At 46.7% G+C, this 17377-nt stretch overlaps 2 protein-coding genes across 2 annotated transcripts in view; one reads left to right on the top strand and one right to left on the bottom strand.

The window, feature by feature from the left end:
* Positions 1 to 607: 607 nt before the first annotated feature.
* On the bottom strand, positions 608 to 17142 carry LOC110220003 (uncharacterized). Its single transcript, XM_078146258.1, has 6 exons — positions 17125 to 17142; positions 16133 to 16502; positions 15731 to 15923; positions 15253 to 15388; positions 7706 to 7845; positions 608 to 2839 (listed from the first exon to the last, which is right to left on the bottom strand). Exons 1-6 carry the CDS (start codon positions 17140 to 17142, stop codon positions 2377 to 2379), a joined length of 1320 nt encoding a protein of 439 aa, XP_078002384.1. The 3' UTR covers positions 608 to 2376.
* LOC110219996 (uncharacterized) overlaps positions 16277 to 17377 on the top strand; it is a 28740-nt gene continuing 27639 nt past the window's right edge. The window contains exon 1 of the mRNA XM_078145937.1: positions 16277 to 16388. The gene's annotated coding sequence lies outside the window, so the exon portion shown is untranslated. The remainder of the gene's footprint in view (positions 16389 to 17377) is intronic.

Genomic DNA, 17377 nt, shown 5'->3' with positions numbered 1-17377 from the left:
GTTTTGCTTCTGACTACCCCCTCCCTCAATCTGCCCTCCCTTCTATCACTCCCCCTTCTCTTATTCCCTTCTCCTCCTACTTTCCTGTAGAGTAGGATAGATTTCCATACCAAATTGAGTGTTATTCCCTTTGAGCCAATTCTGATGAAAGGTTCACTTACTCCCCTTTATTTCCCCATTGTTCCCCTAAATTGTAAAAGCTTTTTCTTGCCTCTTTTATGTGAGATAATTTGCCCCATTCTACCTCTTCCTTTTCCTTTCTCCCAGTACATTCCTCTCTCACCCCTTGTTTTATTTTTTATATATCACCCCTTAATATTCAACTCATACCTGTGTCCTCTGTTTATATATACTCCTAATTGCCCTAATGATGAAAATGTTCTCATTAGCTACAAGTATCCCCTTCCCATGTAGGAATGTAAACAGTTTAACCTTAAGTCCCTTACGATTTCCCTTTCCTATTTCCCTTTTTATATTTCTCTTCAGTCTTATATTTGTGACCCGGGCCGGATCCTTCAGGTACTTCTCCTTCCTGGGAGCTAGGCTTCGGACGTCTCCGGACCCACCCTGGGGAAAAGATGGGCTCAAGGACCAGACAGGACGCGAGTGCGGTGTAAGATCTTTATTGCAGAGGACTCCCCCGATCCCTTGCTCTTAGCCCGTTATATACACTTACAAGAGCCCACCCCTCCGAGCCTCGTGAGACTCTGCGCCCCTCCCCTGTTCTATCCTAGAGGCGGAGCCACCCCGTGACCGTCAGCTGAGCGTAACTCAGCAACCTACGGCCGGGGGTCTACCACGACCCTTCCTAGGAAGCCAGGGTCCAGGGCGCCCCTGTCAACTCCCCCTTTTTGTTTAAACAAGGACAGGGTTTTTCTTAGGGAGGGAGATGTCGGCTTTGAAGCTTTCAAGAGAGTGCCGCAGCACACGGAGCCAACAAGAGAAAAGGCAAGGGGCAATAAAGCAGACAAGGATCAGGAAGCCTGCACCATAGAAGAGCCAAAGAAGGAAATGCGAAAACCCCAAGTTATGTAACCAGCTGAAAAATTGATCAAAAGGGGAATCAGGGAAGAGATTATCCCTTGTTTGGCGGGTGACATTGCGAATATGCTCCAAAACAATGTCCAATTGACCAAGGCAATCTTCCATTTGCTCAAAGTCAGTCAAGTTCTTAATCAAAGTCAATGGAAGAGTTAGGATGAAGTGCAGTGACACACATGGGCGGTTGAAACTCATAAGAACATCCAACAGTAGAAAGCTTTTCGGCAATAGTCACCTCCAGCACAGTATCAGCTAACACTGTAGCCATGAGCTCAACCTTGTTTAACAGGAGACGATTAAATCGTTGTTGCACAGTCCACGCTTGGGTGGTTTCTTCCATGAACTCCTCCAAATGCCGTGCTAGAAGACTCAGTTGATGGTTCACCAGAACGAGATCTAATGCTTCAGCAATATTTAGTGCAAGGTTGATGAGGTCGAGACCTCCCACCTCTCTCCGATAGCGGCGCAATAGGAATCTCTCTATAGGCGATTGCGCAAAAGGTTGTGTAGTTAACACTGGCACAAAGGTGATAGGCGGCACTCGAAGAAGGAGGACCATGGTGGCGTTGGAGGCTACGTCTGTAGATTGTAAGGTATTGGAGAACGATCCGTTGGAGCAGTGTACAGCGTATTCTGCAGAGGAGGGAGTGATGGTGCCATTACGACAGATCCAAAACATGTCACGATCCGAAGTCGTCTGGATGGTCACGTTAAAATCGTTACAGTGTCCTAATTGACCATGGCTGTTGCAAGTACGCCCTGCTGAAAATAACAAGTCCCACCACCAGTTCCGAAGAGTGCTGTTGTCAGATAGAGGTGCACTGTTATCTGTGAAATGGATCAAAGGTGCAAAGGCAGCAGCCAATTTCCACAGATGTGCATGGGCTATAGGTCCTCGAGGGCTTCGCACATGGGGTACCGGGGCCGCAAACCAAGGACCCGGTTGTCCATCCAGAAAGTAGAGTTGAGTCCCGTTCACGTTCTCGCCATCTACTTGATGCCCTGTAGAACAGATTTGGAAGCCTACAAACATGTTAGGGGAAGGGGTGCAAAGAGGGAGTGGGGAGAGAAAAAACCCGCTAGTGACATTTTGGGTGTAACTATGGCTGCTGATGTTACTGAACCCGGAGTTGGTATGGTTCAGCCACAGTGAGTAATTTTGATGTCTCTGATAGAGCGTGCTACGCTGATGTTGTAAGACATAAAAATGTATATGGTCCCCTTTCCCTATCCAACCGTGGGGTCCATGCGGTAACTCAGTGATGGTATCATTTTCTACCTGAGCACAACCGGCGTGGGCACCTTTGCTGAGGCAAATGGGTAGTGTGGGACTCCTCATAATAATGGTCTTATTTTGTTCATGGGAGATAACTGGCCGTTCCACCCTCCGCCCATGAGGAGTGAAGCATTGGAAACCACAACTAGGGGAACAGGATCCCCATTCCAAGTAACTGGACGTGGTTGGGGGAAGTGTCGTACTAGTGCCCAATAGGTATGCTCCTGGTTAAGGTTAGTCCAGGGCTTAGCAGTGTGATTTAGCTGTGCAACCAGGTGTTTCGCCGAACGCCCTTCGGCGCCGACGGGCAACCCCCACCCAAGGCCAAGACTAAGAATGGCCAAAGAGAAAACACAGTGGGAGATCCGCTTCCTATTCTCCTTCTTCAGCCTCCTGGATTGACGTCCGCGGCGTCCTCGCTTCCGCCTCCTTCTCTGCGTCCGCTCCTTTCGCCAGTTCTCTAACCCAGCGGACGGGAACCCAGCGACCTTCTCCATTCTGTGGAGACACGAATAGATAACCCTTCCCCCGGATAGTTACCCTATCTGGACCATGCCACACACCCTCAGGGTCTCTCCACATAACAGAAGCGCCTTGCTCCAGCAGCTCCTGCCGTGGGGCCAAAGACGGTGCGTGCACACCGGTATCACGTGGGCGAAAAAACCATCAGCTCGGGTTAGGCCATCATCAGTCACTTGCAGGAAATTTAAAGCGAATAAAACCTGATCAAGGAGGGCCCTGGTGAGTCTGCCTGGGACTCCCCCTTTTTGTTTAACAAGAAGCTGCTTCAAAGTTTGGTGGGCTCGTTCGACAATGGCCTGTCCGGTGGGATTATGGGGAATGCCGGTCACGTGCCGTATGCCGAATTCAGCAAGGAAAGTCGCGAGAGAGCGCGAGCGATAAGCGGGACCATTGTCCGTTTTAATTGTGTGGGGGAGACCGGCTATGGAAAAACAATATAACAGATGAGCACGAACACTTGAGACATTTTCACGAGGTTGAATGGAGGCCATAAGGAAGCCGGAATAAGTGTCTATTGACACATGAATAAGAGTAGTTTGAAAATGGGTCACATCCATTTGCCACAAGGCATTAGGTGTTTGACCACGGGGATTGTAAGTCGGTATAGGGGGGTGGTGGTCGAAAAGGAGCACAATTAGGGCAAGCTCTCACGATTTGTCTGGCTTGCTCTCTGGGAATGCCAAACATTGTTCTTAAAGTGTGAGCAGAAAGGTGTAATTTCTGATGAGCCGTGTAAGGTGTCATAAAGAATACATCAGTAGGGGCTTGTTGTAAAGCCGCATCCGCTACGGCATTGCCCTGATATAAAGGTCCGTATGGGCCTATATGAGAGCGGACATGAAGTACATAAATCGGTGTAGTTCGGCTCAGCAGGTGCTGCTGCAATCGCTGAAAGAGCGGGAGGACGGACGAAGGTGACCATGCCAAGGCAGCATCAGGTAAATGCTGGAATGCATGATAACAATACATACTATCTGTGATAAGATTAAAAGATTCTTTTGCTAAGAATTCACAAGCGCTGATAATAGCTGCCAATTCATTCTGCTGAGCAGAATTGTAGGGGGTAGCATACACTTGTAAAACCTTCCTTTCTGGGATGTAAAAGGCTGCTTTTAGGTGTCTTGTGGCGTCTGTAAACACATTTGATCCCTGCACTGGTTCTGTAGCTATTATAGTGCTAGGACGTTGAAGGGGAACAGCTTGCCACAGACGTAAAGCTGGGGGTAACGCTAACGGTAGAATGGTGTGGGTAACAAGTCAGACCGCCCAAGCTTCGCTAGTTAAAGCGAGCTCCTGTAGCACCTGAGGGGTTATATTAAGAGTTATAAGAGGTTCCTTACCGCTAACCCTTCGTGCCGTGGCACTTGCTTTTAGCAGCAAGTGAGCTTAGGTTTCCATTCTATTAGGGAGTGCTTTTTTGTCTCTGTCTGGATAAACCCACATAAGCGGTCCGTGCTGTTGATAGATCACTGCCAACATGCCTTTATATTCATCTTGTAAGAGAGTGACGTAGAGGGGGGTTTGCAAATCTCTACGTTGTACTTGCTGTTTACACTGATGCTGAATATATTGTATTGCTTCAGGGCGCTCGTGGTCCATTGTCTGGGAGAAGTTAAAGCAGAGGGCCCTTTAAGACAATCATAAAGTGGCTGCATGACAGCATCTGAGATAGGGACCACTCCTCGAAGCCACTGTATGGCACCAATCAATCTTTGAAAATCATTGAGTGTCTTTACTTTGGAAGTATCTATTTGAGGCCATGGACGATAAATGGCAGTCTCAGTCACTCGGTGGCCTAGGTATGAGACTGGATCGCCCTTTTGTATCTTCTCAGGAGCCACTTCTAAACCTGCTCGTTCTAGCATTCCTAGGCATTGTTGTAACAAAATCTCCGTTTCCTGTGTATTCGGGCTGGCTAGCAAGATGTCGTCCATGTAATGGATGATCATTGCCTTTGGATGGGCCTCCCGGAGGGGCTGGAGAACGGCCTGTACAAAAGCCTGACACATGGTTGGACTGTTAGCCATCCCCTGAGGGAGGACAGTAAACTCAAAACGGCGATAAGGCTCTTGAAAATTCGGAGATGGAACAGAGAAGGCAAATTTTTCTGTATCCTTCTCTGCCAAGGGAATGCTGTAAAAGCAATCTTTTATATCTAAAACTGCAATGGCCCAATGTCGGGGAATCATACTAGGTGTGGGGAGCCCAGGTTGTAAGGCACCAAATGGGTATAAGGCCTCATTGACAGCTCTGAGATCAATGAGCATCCTCCACTTTCCCGATTTTTTCTTAATAACAAACACAGGTGAGTTGTAAGGACTCTGCGAGGGCTGCACATGCTTGGCCTGTAGTAGACCGTTTACTATATTATTTAGGGCCTCAATTTTCTCTGTAGTTAGTGGCCACTGGTCTATCCAAATTGGTGTTTCATGTTTCCACTTAAGGGGAATGGGTTGTGGCCCCCCAGTGGCCCACATTAGTTTAAAGGGTCAGTAGTCAAAACAGCTCCCATTTGCTCCAAAATGTCACGCCCCCATAAAGCTATGGGCACTCCTGTAAGGCACATAGGACGAAAAAACCCATCCTGTCCCTCACTGTCCCATCGGAGCAGTCTAACAGATCGCATCCCAACGGCTCCGCCGCCTACTCCTGTCACAGAGCCCCTAGGTCCTAGCTCCCAAGCTTTGTCCCATTCACTCTCAGGGATAACAGAAATATCTGCCCCCGTGTCCAAGAGGCCTGTGATTAGTCGCCCCTCAACCCGCACCTCCAATTGGGGTCTGTCCTGTCCTATACTTTGTGTCCACGCCACCCAATTCTGTTGTTTCTGTGGGGCTAAGGGAAGAGAAGCTGCGATCGGCTGACCTGGCTCAATGCGTATTGACGTTGCATGAGGATTGGTGAGAAAAATGTGTTTCTGGCCAGCCTTCTGCACTTGGGTATGTACTATGACATCTTTCATCCGTGACGTCCCAATGATTAATCTGGGCTCAGTGGCCATCCCTATTTCCACTGTACTCGTTGTCCATGGTCCCAATGTTAACGTTTGGACAGGGTAGAGTATATTACCGCCCGAGGTTGTAGCTGCGGGTGTCCCTTCTCGGGCTAAGGCACCCGCCGTTCGTTTCCCTGCGGTTTCCTCTCTTGCCTTCCTGGTTGCCTCTCCTGTAACCCCGTACGTCTTTCCTTTCTTCCCTGTCTACAATACTTCTTAATATGTCCCGCCTTCCGCACTTAAAACAGCGGACTTGTGGGGCACCCTGGGTACACTGACTTTGAAAATGACCTGCTTTCCCGCAACGGAAACAAGTCCCCTTTGCTCTAGTCCCCGTGTTAACTGCCTGCGCTGCAGCGAAAGCCTCAGTCAGTACCTGGACCATGCCTGCATCAGGTAAGGGACCTTCCTCCAGGCAGACATCAATGCATTCTTCCCATGTGGGGTCTGGTGGTAACTTTGACAACAACCCTCGTGACTGTTTAAGTCCTTCTTTGAAAAGCTGTATCAGCAGCTTTTGGGCAACATCTCCTGCTCCATATCTCTTTTCCACAACCTCTTGTGCTCGGGACGCGAATTCCATGGCACTTTCTTTTGGCCTTTGCACGAGTTTGTTTAAAGGAGGTTGCGATTTCTCCCCTAGTCTATCCAATGCTTTTAGCGCCACTATCTGAGCACCTTGTATGACAAGGTCTGGGAGTAAGAGCTGTGCCTGCAGCCCAGCATGCTGGCCATACCCAGTTAGCATATTAATGGTATCTTCTACATTCTGAGGGAAATTAATCTCCGCCCAGGTCCTAGACTCTCGGCGTCTATACGCCGACCAGGCGGTGTAAGCAGCACTCTCCAATACAGCAGACATAATTTCATCCCAATCCCCTGGGGTCCAAGCGGCCACAGCCACAGTAGATTGCAACAGCTGCTTGACATAAGAAGAGCCTGCTCCATATAATTTTACTGCCTCTTTCAAATCTTTCATGAACTTGTAGGGCACTGGTCGGTGAGACCGACCACCTCCTCCGGCACCTCCCTGGACAAAAATTGGGAATTCTTGTCCCCACTCTTTCCAGTCTACTACCTGCCCATCCCTGGCGGCCTCTCGCAATGAATGCTGTAAAAGTGAGGCCTGCGGGGCCCGTTCATTCTTCCCTCTTTTATCAAGCCGCATTTGGTTTATTTGGGCCTGTAATTGCTGTATCTGCATTTCTAACTGCGCCACAGGCGGAACTTCCTCTGTCTGGAATTCTAACTGCGCCACAGGCGGAACTTCCTCTTTCTGAAATTCTAACTGCGCCACAGGCGGAACTTCCTCTTTCGCTGCCAACGTGGCACATACGGGGGGAGCGGCTCCGGAGGGAGAGGCTCCAGACTCGGCCATGGTGCAGACGGTATTTCAGGGGGCTTAGGAGGCTCAGGCCATGGCTCCTCTTGACCCTCAAGGTCTTGTTCCCCTCCTAATAAGGATGCTCCTACTTGTGTCTCCTCCGCTACTATTACCGGCGGAGGGCACGGAGAGAGGGCGAAAGTCACAATGCCATAAAGAGTAAAATCCTCTGGTGTTAAAAACCCTGGTTCTGTCTCTGCGTAGGAGGACATCTGACTCCCAACTATTTTCCATCTTTGATAATCAACCCTTGGTTCTGTAACCACGGAGACACCACTATAAGCTTTTCTACCCATTCCTGACAGCGTCTCAGCTGTATTTTTACCCCATTATCCCTACAAAGCTTATACACTTGTAGGACTAGCACTCGCTTATCCTCCGGCTTAATTCCTTTACTGTATCGTGCTCCCATCTCTCCCTCTATGCAGCCCCGATCTGCATAGGCTGTCGGTCCCTTCCTCTCTTTCACTGGAGAGAGGGTACTTACCCGTACCTGGCGGGGTCACCGAAGAGGAGCTCAGGTCCCTGTTCGGGCGCCACTTGACCCGGGCCGGATCCTTCAGGTACTTCTCCTTCCTGGGAGCTAGGCTTCGGACGTCTCCGGACCCACCCTGGGGAAAAGATGGGCTCAAGGACCAGACAGGACGCAAGTGCGGTGTAAGATCTTTATTGCAGAGGACTCCCCTGATCCCTTGCTCTTAGCCCGTTATATACACTTACAAGAGCCCACCCCTCCGAGCCTCGTGAGACTCTGCGCCCCTCCCCTGTTCTATCCTAGAGGCGGAGCCACCCCGTGACCGTCAGCTGAGCGTAACTCAGCAACCTACGGCCGGGGGTCTACCACGACCCTTCCTAGGAAGCCAGGGTCCAGGGCGCCCCTGTCATATTTGAAAGTCGAATTTTCTATTCAGCTCTGGTCTTTTCATCAAGAATGCTTTAAAACTCTCTATTTAATTCAATGTCCATTTTCCCCCTGAAGGATTATACTCAGGTTGGCTGGGTAGGTGATTCTTTGTTGTAATCCTAGCTCCTTTGCCCTCCAGGATTTTCCATATTCTAGGCCCTCTGATCCTTTAATGTAGAAGCTGCTAAATCTTGTGTCATCCTGATGGTGTTAAATTGTTTCTTTCTGGCTACTTGAAATAGTTCCTCCTTGAACAGGAAGCTCTGAAATTTGGCTATAACTTTCCTTGGAGTTTTCATTTTAGCATCTCTTTCAGAAGTTGATTAGTGGATTCTTTCAATTTCTATTTTACCAGTTGGTTCTAGAATATCACAGCAGTTTTCCTTGATAATTTCTTACAAGATGATGTCTAGGCTCTTTTTTCTGATCATGACTTTCAGTCAGGTGGTCCAATAATTTTTAAATTCTCTCTCCTGGATCTATTTTCCAAGTCAGTTGTTTTTCCAATGAGATATTTCTATTGTCTTCTGTTTTTTTATTCTTTTGGTCTTGTTTTATTATTTCTTGATTTCTTATGAAGTCATTAGCTTCTATTTGCTCAATTCTAATTTTTAAGGAATTATTTTCTTCACTGAGCTTTTATACCTCCTTTTTCATTTGGTCAATTCTGATTTTTTAAGGCATTCTTCTCCTCATTGGCTTTTTGTTCCTCTTTTATTAGCCTGTTTTTAAAGGTGTTACTTTCTTCAGTATTTTTTTGTGCCTCCCTTACCAAGCTGTTGACTTGTTTTTCATGACTTTCTTGCATCACTCTCATCACTCCCAATTTTTCCTCTACCTCTCTTACTTGATTTCCAAAATCTTTTTTGAGCTCTTCCTTGGCCTAAGACCAATTCATATTTTGGATGTGGGAGCTTTGACTTTGTTATCTTCTTCTGAGTGTGTGTTTTAATTTTCTTTGTCACCATAATGACCTTCCATACTCAAAATATTTTTCTGTTGTTTGCTCATTTCCCCAAACTATTACTTGACTTTTAACTCTTTGTTAAAGTAGGGTTCTGCTTCCAGGGTGGAGGGTGAACTGTCCTAAGCTTCAGGGGTTTTCTGCAGCTGTTTTCAGAGATACTCCTAGGGACCTGCAAATTTTCAGTTCTTCCAAGGTGGTACGATCTAAGGGAGAGGTGTTACTGCTCCCCTGGCCCGTGCTCTTGTCTGTGAGTGACCACAAGCACTCTTTTTTGCCTTGGAACTATAAGGAAGGTCCCCACTCCACTGTGGCCCCCCCCCCCAACACTTTGGTGTACTAGTGCTCCTCCTTGCCGTAGGACTACCACCCAGGATGGGACCTGGATCTGAGTATGGGCAGAGCAACAAAGTCCTGCCTCAGTCCTAGCAGAGACCCTTGTCATCTCCTTCTGACCAGCTGTTCAACTCCTTTACCACCTGTGGGCTGAGAGCTCTGCAAGCTGCTGCTTCCACTGCTGATTCGGTGGTTCCTAAAGCCTGATCCTCGCTTGCGGGGGCCAGCACTGTGCTGGCATGGCCTGTGCTCCACTGTCACCCAGGTGCCACAGACTTTTTCCTGCTAACCCTCTCAACTGTCTTTGGCGTCTATGGGCTGAGAAGTCTAGAAACCACTACTGCTGCTACTTGATTCAGTCACCCTGAGGCCTGCTTCTCATTTGCTGGGGCCTGGTCTGCACTGAGGCAGCCTGCATTGGACTATGCTCCTCTCAACTTGGTGCAACGGACCTGTCCTGCCAACCTTGTATGTTATCTTGGGCTGGAAAATTGTTTCACTCCATCTTTTTGTGGGTTCTGCCATTCTAGAATTTGTTTAGCGTCATTATTTAAAAGTATTTGAAGGACAGCTCAGGCAAGTGCCTGCCTTTACTCTGCCATCCTGGCTCTGCCACCCTACTATATTTAAGAAAAAAAAAAGAATTCTTGTAGTAAGCCCTATGTTAAAATTCCACAATTATTTTCTACTTAGGATACTATCATTTTTAATTTGTTTTCACTACTTAAGCAGAATAAAATATTACAATTTATGATAGTATACTGTGATGAAAGTATTGAGAGCTTTGAGGGGCAAACATCTTCCAGGTCATTACTGGAGGAATTAAATGTACAAAAAATAAAAATATGAGTAGTAGCTTAAATTACTGGGGAGATTAACAACACACTTGTTAGTCTTTAGAGAGGCCCTAAGAACCAAAGATTTGGGAATGATTGCTCTGAAATCATGGTTGTTTGCTGCATTGATGAATGTTGCTCCATATAAACTATTCTACTCATTCTGTTCATTTGTCAGTATCTGTTCATTCAAGTCTTCCCAGGTCTCTCTAAAACTGTGCCTTTTATCATTTCTTGAGACTGAACAATCTTCCATTTTATTCTTAGACAATCAATCATTTGTTTAGATATTGCCCAATATATGGCAGCCATCCTGGTTTCCAGTTCTTTGAAACAACAAAAAAATAACAGCTATAATTTCTGGTTATGTTTATGGGTCTTTTCTTTCTTTCTTTAATTCCTGTAGGTGACAGGTTTACTAGTGGTTATCACTAGGTACAAGGATATCCAGATGAGTTAGTCGGGGGGCAGAGTTATAAATTCCAATACAGAATGAAATCCTTCAATTTTCATGCTGGGTGAATCTTTCTTCCAAAGGTGTTACTTATGCACTGCATGTAGTCAGGTTCTGCTGCCTTCCTCCACAGCAGGTACACCCTAGTTTCCTTCTTCTCCCTTACCTGCCTCTTCTTCTTTCTTGCTTCCTTTTTCCATCCCCCCCACCTCGTTACCTGCACCTCATTAGACTGTAAGATCCTGGAGGACAGGGACTGTCTTTTTTAAATTAATTATACCCCTGGCACTTGGCACAATGCCTGGCACATAGCAGGTGCTTAAAAATGTTTATAAGATTGTGTTATTAGACTGGGTCTGACCTCAGAATATTCTCTCCTCTTCCATTCCCATTTTTTCCCACCAATTTTCAATCTTTCTCTGCCTATTGCCCTATATCTCTCCCCTCTCACTGCTAAATACCTGGAGATGGCCATCTGCAATTGTTGTCTCCAGCTCCTTTCCCTTCATTCTCTTTGAAACTCTCTGCAGTCTGGCTTCCAACTTCCTTGTTCAATTAAAACAGTTCTCTGTGAAGTTATGAACCATCTCCAAACAGCTCAATCCACCGGCCTTTTCTCAATCCTCATCTTTCTTGACCTCTCTGCAACTTTTGACACTGTCAATCACCCCCGCTTTCCTGGATGCTCTCTTCTCTAGGTTTTAGGGATACTGCTCTGTCCTGGTTCTCCTCCCATGTCCTTGTCTTTTGACCTGCCCTCCCTCTTCTTATTTGACTACTGCTATCCTGGGGACCACCCTGCCAATCATCCAGGCTCATAACCTAGGTAATCACCGCACATACTCACAACCCACAATTCGATTCTTTGGAAAGTTCTGTTGACGCTGCTTTTGTGACCTTTCTCCCATATATGCCCTCTGTCCCAACACTGCCACTTTCTTGGTTCAGGCCTCACACGTGAGGTATTGCATGAGTTTGCTGGTTGGTCTCCCTGCCTCACTTCTCTCTCCAGTCCACTCACTCCTCCACACAGCTGTCAAATCCATCTTCCTAAATAAAGGCCACTTCTGACCATGGCACCAACTACTCAATACCCTCTAGTGGCTCCTATTACTAGGATCACATACAAAATCTTTTGGTTGCTAGACCCCATCATCTTCCCTTCCCCTTTTTCCAGTTTTCTCTCACCTTATTCCCACTCCAGATATGTGTACTTATTAAAAACCAAATGGAATGAGAAAAGCATTTTGTATTTGCAGTTGGCATAAAGCTGACAAATAGCTTATCATGAAATGTTTCTCCCTATGGAATCAAGAAGGTATATATTCTATCAGTGAGGCATGAGAATCTATAGAGGAGAAAGAGAGGCAATATGAAACTTTTTCCTCATCAGAACTGTCCTAGTGATATGTTAAGAAAATTCTATGAAGAAATTGTGAAAAGCCATCAAGTTCTGTGTATTCTATGGGTAAAGACATTATCTTTGATCACTGAAAAGAGAACAAAGAAAAAAATCCAGCTAATTTCCTAGAAGTCTAAAATAAAGTCTATCTACAAGAAAAACATGAAGAGAGTCATAAGAGACAGTAATAATAATCTAGACTGTACTTAGTAGTATGAGATTTTAATGAGTCAAGTGAAAAGTTATCTATGGTTATACTGAGGGTTTGAGGTGACCATGGATAAGAGTTATCACAGGCAAAATATCACATGTCTTTGCTTTATGACTGCTTTCACTTGTTAATGGTATATATTCATTAATGTTCATATTTCATAACCTGGAAAGACTTACATGAACTGATGCAAAATTAAGTAAGCAGAACGAGGAAAACACTGTAAACAGTAACAGCAACATTGTGTGATGATCAACTATGAATAATTTAGCTCTTCTCAGTAATACAGTGATCCAAGACAAGTTTGTCTTGAGCCAAGGCAGTCCTGACCTAAGTCCAAAGGACTCATGATGGAAAATGCTATAGACATCCAGAGAAAGAACAGGTGTAGTCTGAATGCAGACTGAAGCATACTATATTCACTTTCTTTTTTGTGTGTGATTTTTTCTCCCTTTTGGCCTGTTTCTTCTTTAACAACATGACTAAAATGGAAATATGTTTTATGTGATTGCACATATATAACCTATATCAAGTTGCTTACCTTTTTAGGGAGGGAGGAGGGAAAAAATTTGAAACTCAAAAATTTTTCTTAAATCATTGTTAAAAACTACGTAATTGGAAAAAAAAATAATATTTAAAATTAAAAAATAAACTATCAATAAAATCTATTTTTAAAAGTTTTCATGTTTCATTGTACAGAAATAAGAGTAACTATGATGGGGAAAGGAGGATTCCTTCATTTATTAAAAATATAATATTTCATTACCTGGGGTTGAAGACTGAGTTAATTCATGAAAAAAGACATTGCCAGTTTATAAGAAGTAAGTTATCTAAAAATATCCCTAAAATTCTAAAACACGGGACAGCAAGAATCAGGATAGTGAGTTAAAAGGTAGACTGACAGATGAACTACAAGAGATTGGACAGATGTGGAAATATCTTGATATTTGAGAAGGGTGATCAATTTTTCCAAACCTCCTACATGAAGAACATGTATTTGGCCAATGCCTTCTTGAACAATTCTCAATCATGTGGATAATAATTGTCTTTTCATTTCATCATTTTGATTCCTCCTTTAACACATCTGATTTGTGCTTTTTTGAAATGCATATTTCTCCTTAAGCTTCCTTTTATTTCTTAATTATTTAACTTCTGAGCAATTAAGGCATTTATTAGTCTTTTCCACTTTTGAGATTCCCAAGAATTTGCAAATCTTTCCTTTTCATTAGGGCCTCCTGAGTCACAACTCTTCACTGCATGGTATCTATTCACATTATTGGCTCTTACGAGAGGAAGGCCTTACTTTTATGGACTGATAATTCTTGTCCAATTGATTCTCTATCTCACAAAAGAAGCTGTTGCAAACCTCTTCCTTCTCAAACCTCCCACATGCATCATTCACCACCATGAGGTGAGGACACGAACTTCATGCTCCATTTAAAGAGAAAGCTTAGCTCACATACCTCAATTCTCATTTGATGCCACTACCTTTGAACTTCTCTGAAAGACAGCTGCACATTCCCCAGGAAGCTTACTGTTGGGACATCTTATCACCTTTAGCACTCCCCCTCATCACTACCTCCAGCCTCTCTGATTAGAGGGTGGGGCATGAACTCCAAACCTACTTTAAGGAGAAGGTTGAGCTCAGATATTTCACTTATCACCTCGCTGCTCTACTTGGGGACTTCCGACTAGCTTCTCACTATGGGCCTGTGTTCTCCTGTATCCCTCTGTGGGCTTCTTTTTGTGTGTTGTCTTCCTCCTCCAAATTCTAAGTTTCATGAGGTCAGGGACTGTATTTTTTAGTAGTTGAATCCTCAGCTCTCGGCATATTGTAAACAATAAATATTTATTGACTATTGACCAATCTCATCTGAACATCTTGTCTCTTATTTTACTTTAAAAACTGAGGCCATTCAACATGAGTTACCTCTGATCGTAACTTTTTTTCAGACAGCTCAGACTGGATATCTTAAATTCAAAGTGCCCATAACGGATCACATTATCTTACCCCCTATCCTCCTACCTTCTCTGTTATTAAAGGCAACAACAATCTTCAAGTCCCTGGAGTTCAAAACTGAAGTCTCACCCTCCACGCCTATCTCTTATCCCCCTTATCCAGTCTCTTGCCAAAACCTCTTCATTGTACTTTTGCAACATTTCCCAAAAAACACCTCCCTCCTCACTTCCACCTGCTGGCTCCCTTGAAGTCTCAGCTCAAACCTCACCTTCTAAAAAAAAACCCTTTCCTGGTCCCTGAAACTGCTGGATCCTTCCCCTCCCCCCTACAGTGTCTCTAGCTTTTATGGACACAGATGCCTAAATGTCATCTCCCACGTTAGACTGTGAGCTCCTTGAAGGCAGGGTGATTTGCTTTGTATCCACAGGAGGTTTGAACAGGGCCTGGCACAGAGGAGCCACTTTCTAAATGCTTTCTGATTTGAGCTAAGAAATGGTAAATGGGAGGGATTGAGAGACCTGGGAAGACTTGTGTGAACTGAGGCAGAGTAAATGGATCATGTTTGCTGTGACTGCAAGACTGCAAAGGAAAACAGCTGGGGAAGATGTCGGGGCTCTGCTCGGTCCGATGGGGGGGGAGGGAGGCTTTTCCTTGACCTTCAGTTGGAAACGAGAGCACAGAAAGGATCTCTGTGGAGACTATTGCATGAAGTCAGGTGTGAGGAGGGAGAGCCAGGAGGGCAGCAAGTTGGGAAGTTACTGTTGGAGGTGAAAGAGCTAACGAAGCAGTCCAAAGCCGGGGAAGGGCAGGGCAGTGCGTTACTGCTGCCTTCTATTTCAGAAGTATTTTTTTTAAATGAAACAATAATTAGGTAAGAGGGACCAGCAGCTTCGTAGACAATCGTCTATATCTATGGAAATGCCCACCCTTGATGACGGAGTCGAGCCCAGGGCTGCCCCGAACTCACCTGCCATGGGGGTCTCGGGGGTCCGGGGGGCCATTCCCTCGGCCTCCCTGCCTGGCCCAGCTCTCGGTCCACTTCAGGGAGGGAGAAGGATACGGGGGGACACGTCTCTGCCTTCACGCCCAGGCGGGGGGCTGGCCTACAAGGATTTACAGAGGGTGAGACCCCCGAGGAGTCCCAAAGCCCTGGCACTGCCCTCGGAGGTGGGCACGGGGACCACCCTCCACCCTCTTCTTCCGTCTCTCCTGCCCCGCTCCCCTTCCCCATCGCCCCGCAGACACCCCCGAGGCAGGAAGAGGCTTCCCATCGGCCATGGAGGAAACAGGCTCCGGGGCTCTGGGTCCGAGCGAAGCCTGGAGGTCAGGCTGGGGGACCCCTGGTCCAGGGCGGGGGGGGGGTTGGCGTCCCAGGACCCTGGGGGGATGATGGGAAGCCGGGCCCCGAAGGGAAGGCCCTCCCGGCGTCCCCGCAAGACACTCACCCAGGGCTCCGAGGGAACGAGGCCGCCGGCGGAGGCGGGACCGCGCGGGGAGGGGCTCGGACCCCTGGGGGAAGGGGGGGGCGGGTCCTAGTGCCCAGGCTCAGGGTTAGCCTGCTCTGGGGGCTCCTCCCACCCCCTCCCCGCCCCGGACGGAAGTCCCGCCCCCCAACTCCCCCTCCCCTATCAGGACGCTCTCCCGGGAGAGCGGAGGGAAGTGAGCCCCCTGATTGGCGGGAACTATCACATCCTCTGATAGGCTGGAGGGTAACGTGTTCCCTGATTGATGGGAAGGTACCGCGCCTCCTGTTTGGCAATCAGGACTTCTCAATGAGCATCTGTTCTGCCCTTCTGGGCCAAGTGCTAGGACAGAGTTAAGCCGTTCTGGCCCAGACAGCCTTTGACCCCTCTTGTAACCATCTTGTGTCCAATCAGGGGCATCCACCTTCCCCCCTAGCTTGTGATAAATGGGGGCATCAGGGGAAGGGGGCGGGGGGTTGGAGGAGGCTTCTCGAGAATTCTGGGAAACGTCTGTCTGGGAGCATGCGCTCTTGCTCGGCCTGGGGGGAGGGGTGCGCCGACGTCCTCCGAGCTGGAAGAGGCCCCTGAGCCCAGAGTCCGTGCGTGTTCGTGCGGTGCCGCCCACACCCCGCGTGATCAGGTCCGGGGGAGCATCCCCTGTAACCGTAGGAGGGTAGATGGGGAGCGACGGGAAGGGGGGGACAGGTGTGACCGCCCCGAGGAGCGTGGGCTCCTGGGTAGCTGTAAGTGAAATCTGGGAAGGGGGTGGGAGCAGGAGGGGCTGCTGCAGCCTTGGGGGAGGGGCAGGTTCTTTGGCCCCCCAAAGGGAAGGGCGTGACCACTGTCAAAGAGGTCTGGGGGAGCTTTAAAATTTTTTTCCATTAAATATTCACAATTACAGATAAAAATTTTTTAACATTTAAGAAAAATTTTGAGTTCCAAATTCTCTCCCTCCTGCCCCTTTCTTCTTGAGAAAGCAAGCAATTTGATATGGGTTATAAAAGTGAAATCATGCAAAACATGTGTCCATATTAGCCATATTGTAAAAGAGAACACTAAATAAAACAATAACAAAGAAAGTTGCTTTTTTTTTTTTAAGAAAAAGTATGCTTCAAGCTCCATTCTAGTTCCTAAGTTCTCTCTGGAGGGGGGATAACATTTTTCATCATGAGTCCTTAGGAATTGCCCTGGATCACTGCCTTGATCAGAGCAGCTCAGTCTTTCATAATTGATCATCCTTACAGTATTGCTCTTACCGTGTACTGTGTTCTCCTGGCTCTGGTCACTTCAGTTTGCGTGAGTTCACATAAGCCTTCCGCAAACCGTCCTGCTTGTCATTTCTTACAGCACAGTAGTATTCCGTCACAATCACGTACCACAACTTGTTCAGCCATTGCCAATTAATGGTCCCTCCCCTCAATTTCCAGTTCTTTTCCACAACAAAAAGAGCTGCTGTAAATATTTATGAACAAAAATGTTTGAACGAAATCTGCCACTTCTGCCCCCACCCACTTTTTTCAGTTTCTTTGGGTTAAAGACATAATAGTAGTATTGCTGAGTCAAAGGATATACTCAGTTTTACAGGTTTTGGGGCATAGTTTCAGATGATTCTCCAGAAAGGTTGGATTA

The sequence above is a fragment of the Phascolarctos cinereus genome, unplaced genomic scaffold (genome assembly GCF_003287225.1).
Source record: "Phascolarctos cinereus isolate Bilbo 61053 unplaced genomic scaffold, phaCin_HiC Scaffold_726;HRSCAF=1367, whole genome shotgun sequence".
Taxonomy (NCBI): domain Eukaryota; kingdom Metazoa; phylum Chordata; class Mammalia; order Diprotodontia; family Phascolarctidae; genus Phascolarctos; species Phascolarctos cinereus.
This window is presented reverse-complemented; position numbering and strand designations above follow the sequence as displayed.

Coding starts and splice junctions, on each gene's coding strand:
- LOC110220003 (XM_078146258.1), bottom strand. Junction 7,846..15,252: donor CCCCGAGACCCCCATGGCAG/GTGAGTTCGGGG, acceptor CTGGTCCTTGAG/CCCATCTTTTCCCCAGGGTG. Junction 2,840..7,705: donor GGTGACCCCGCCAGGTACGG/GTAAGTACCCTC, acceptor ATCCGGGGGAAG/GGTTATCTATTCGTGTCTCC.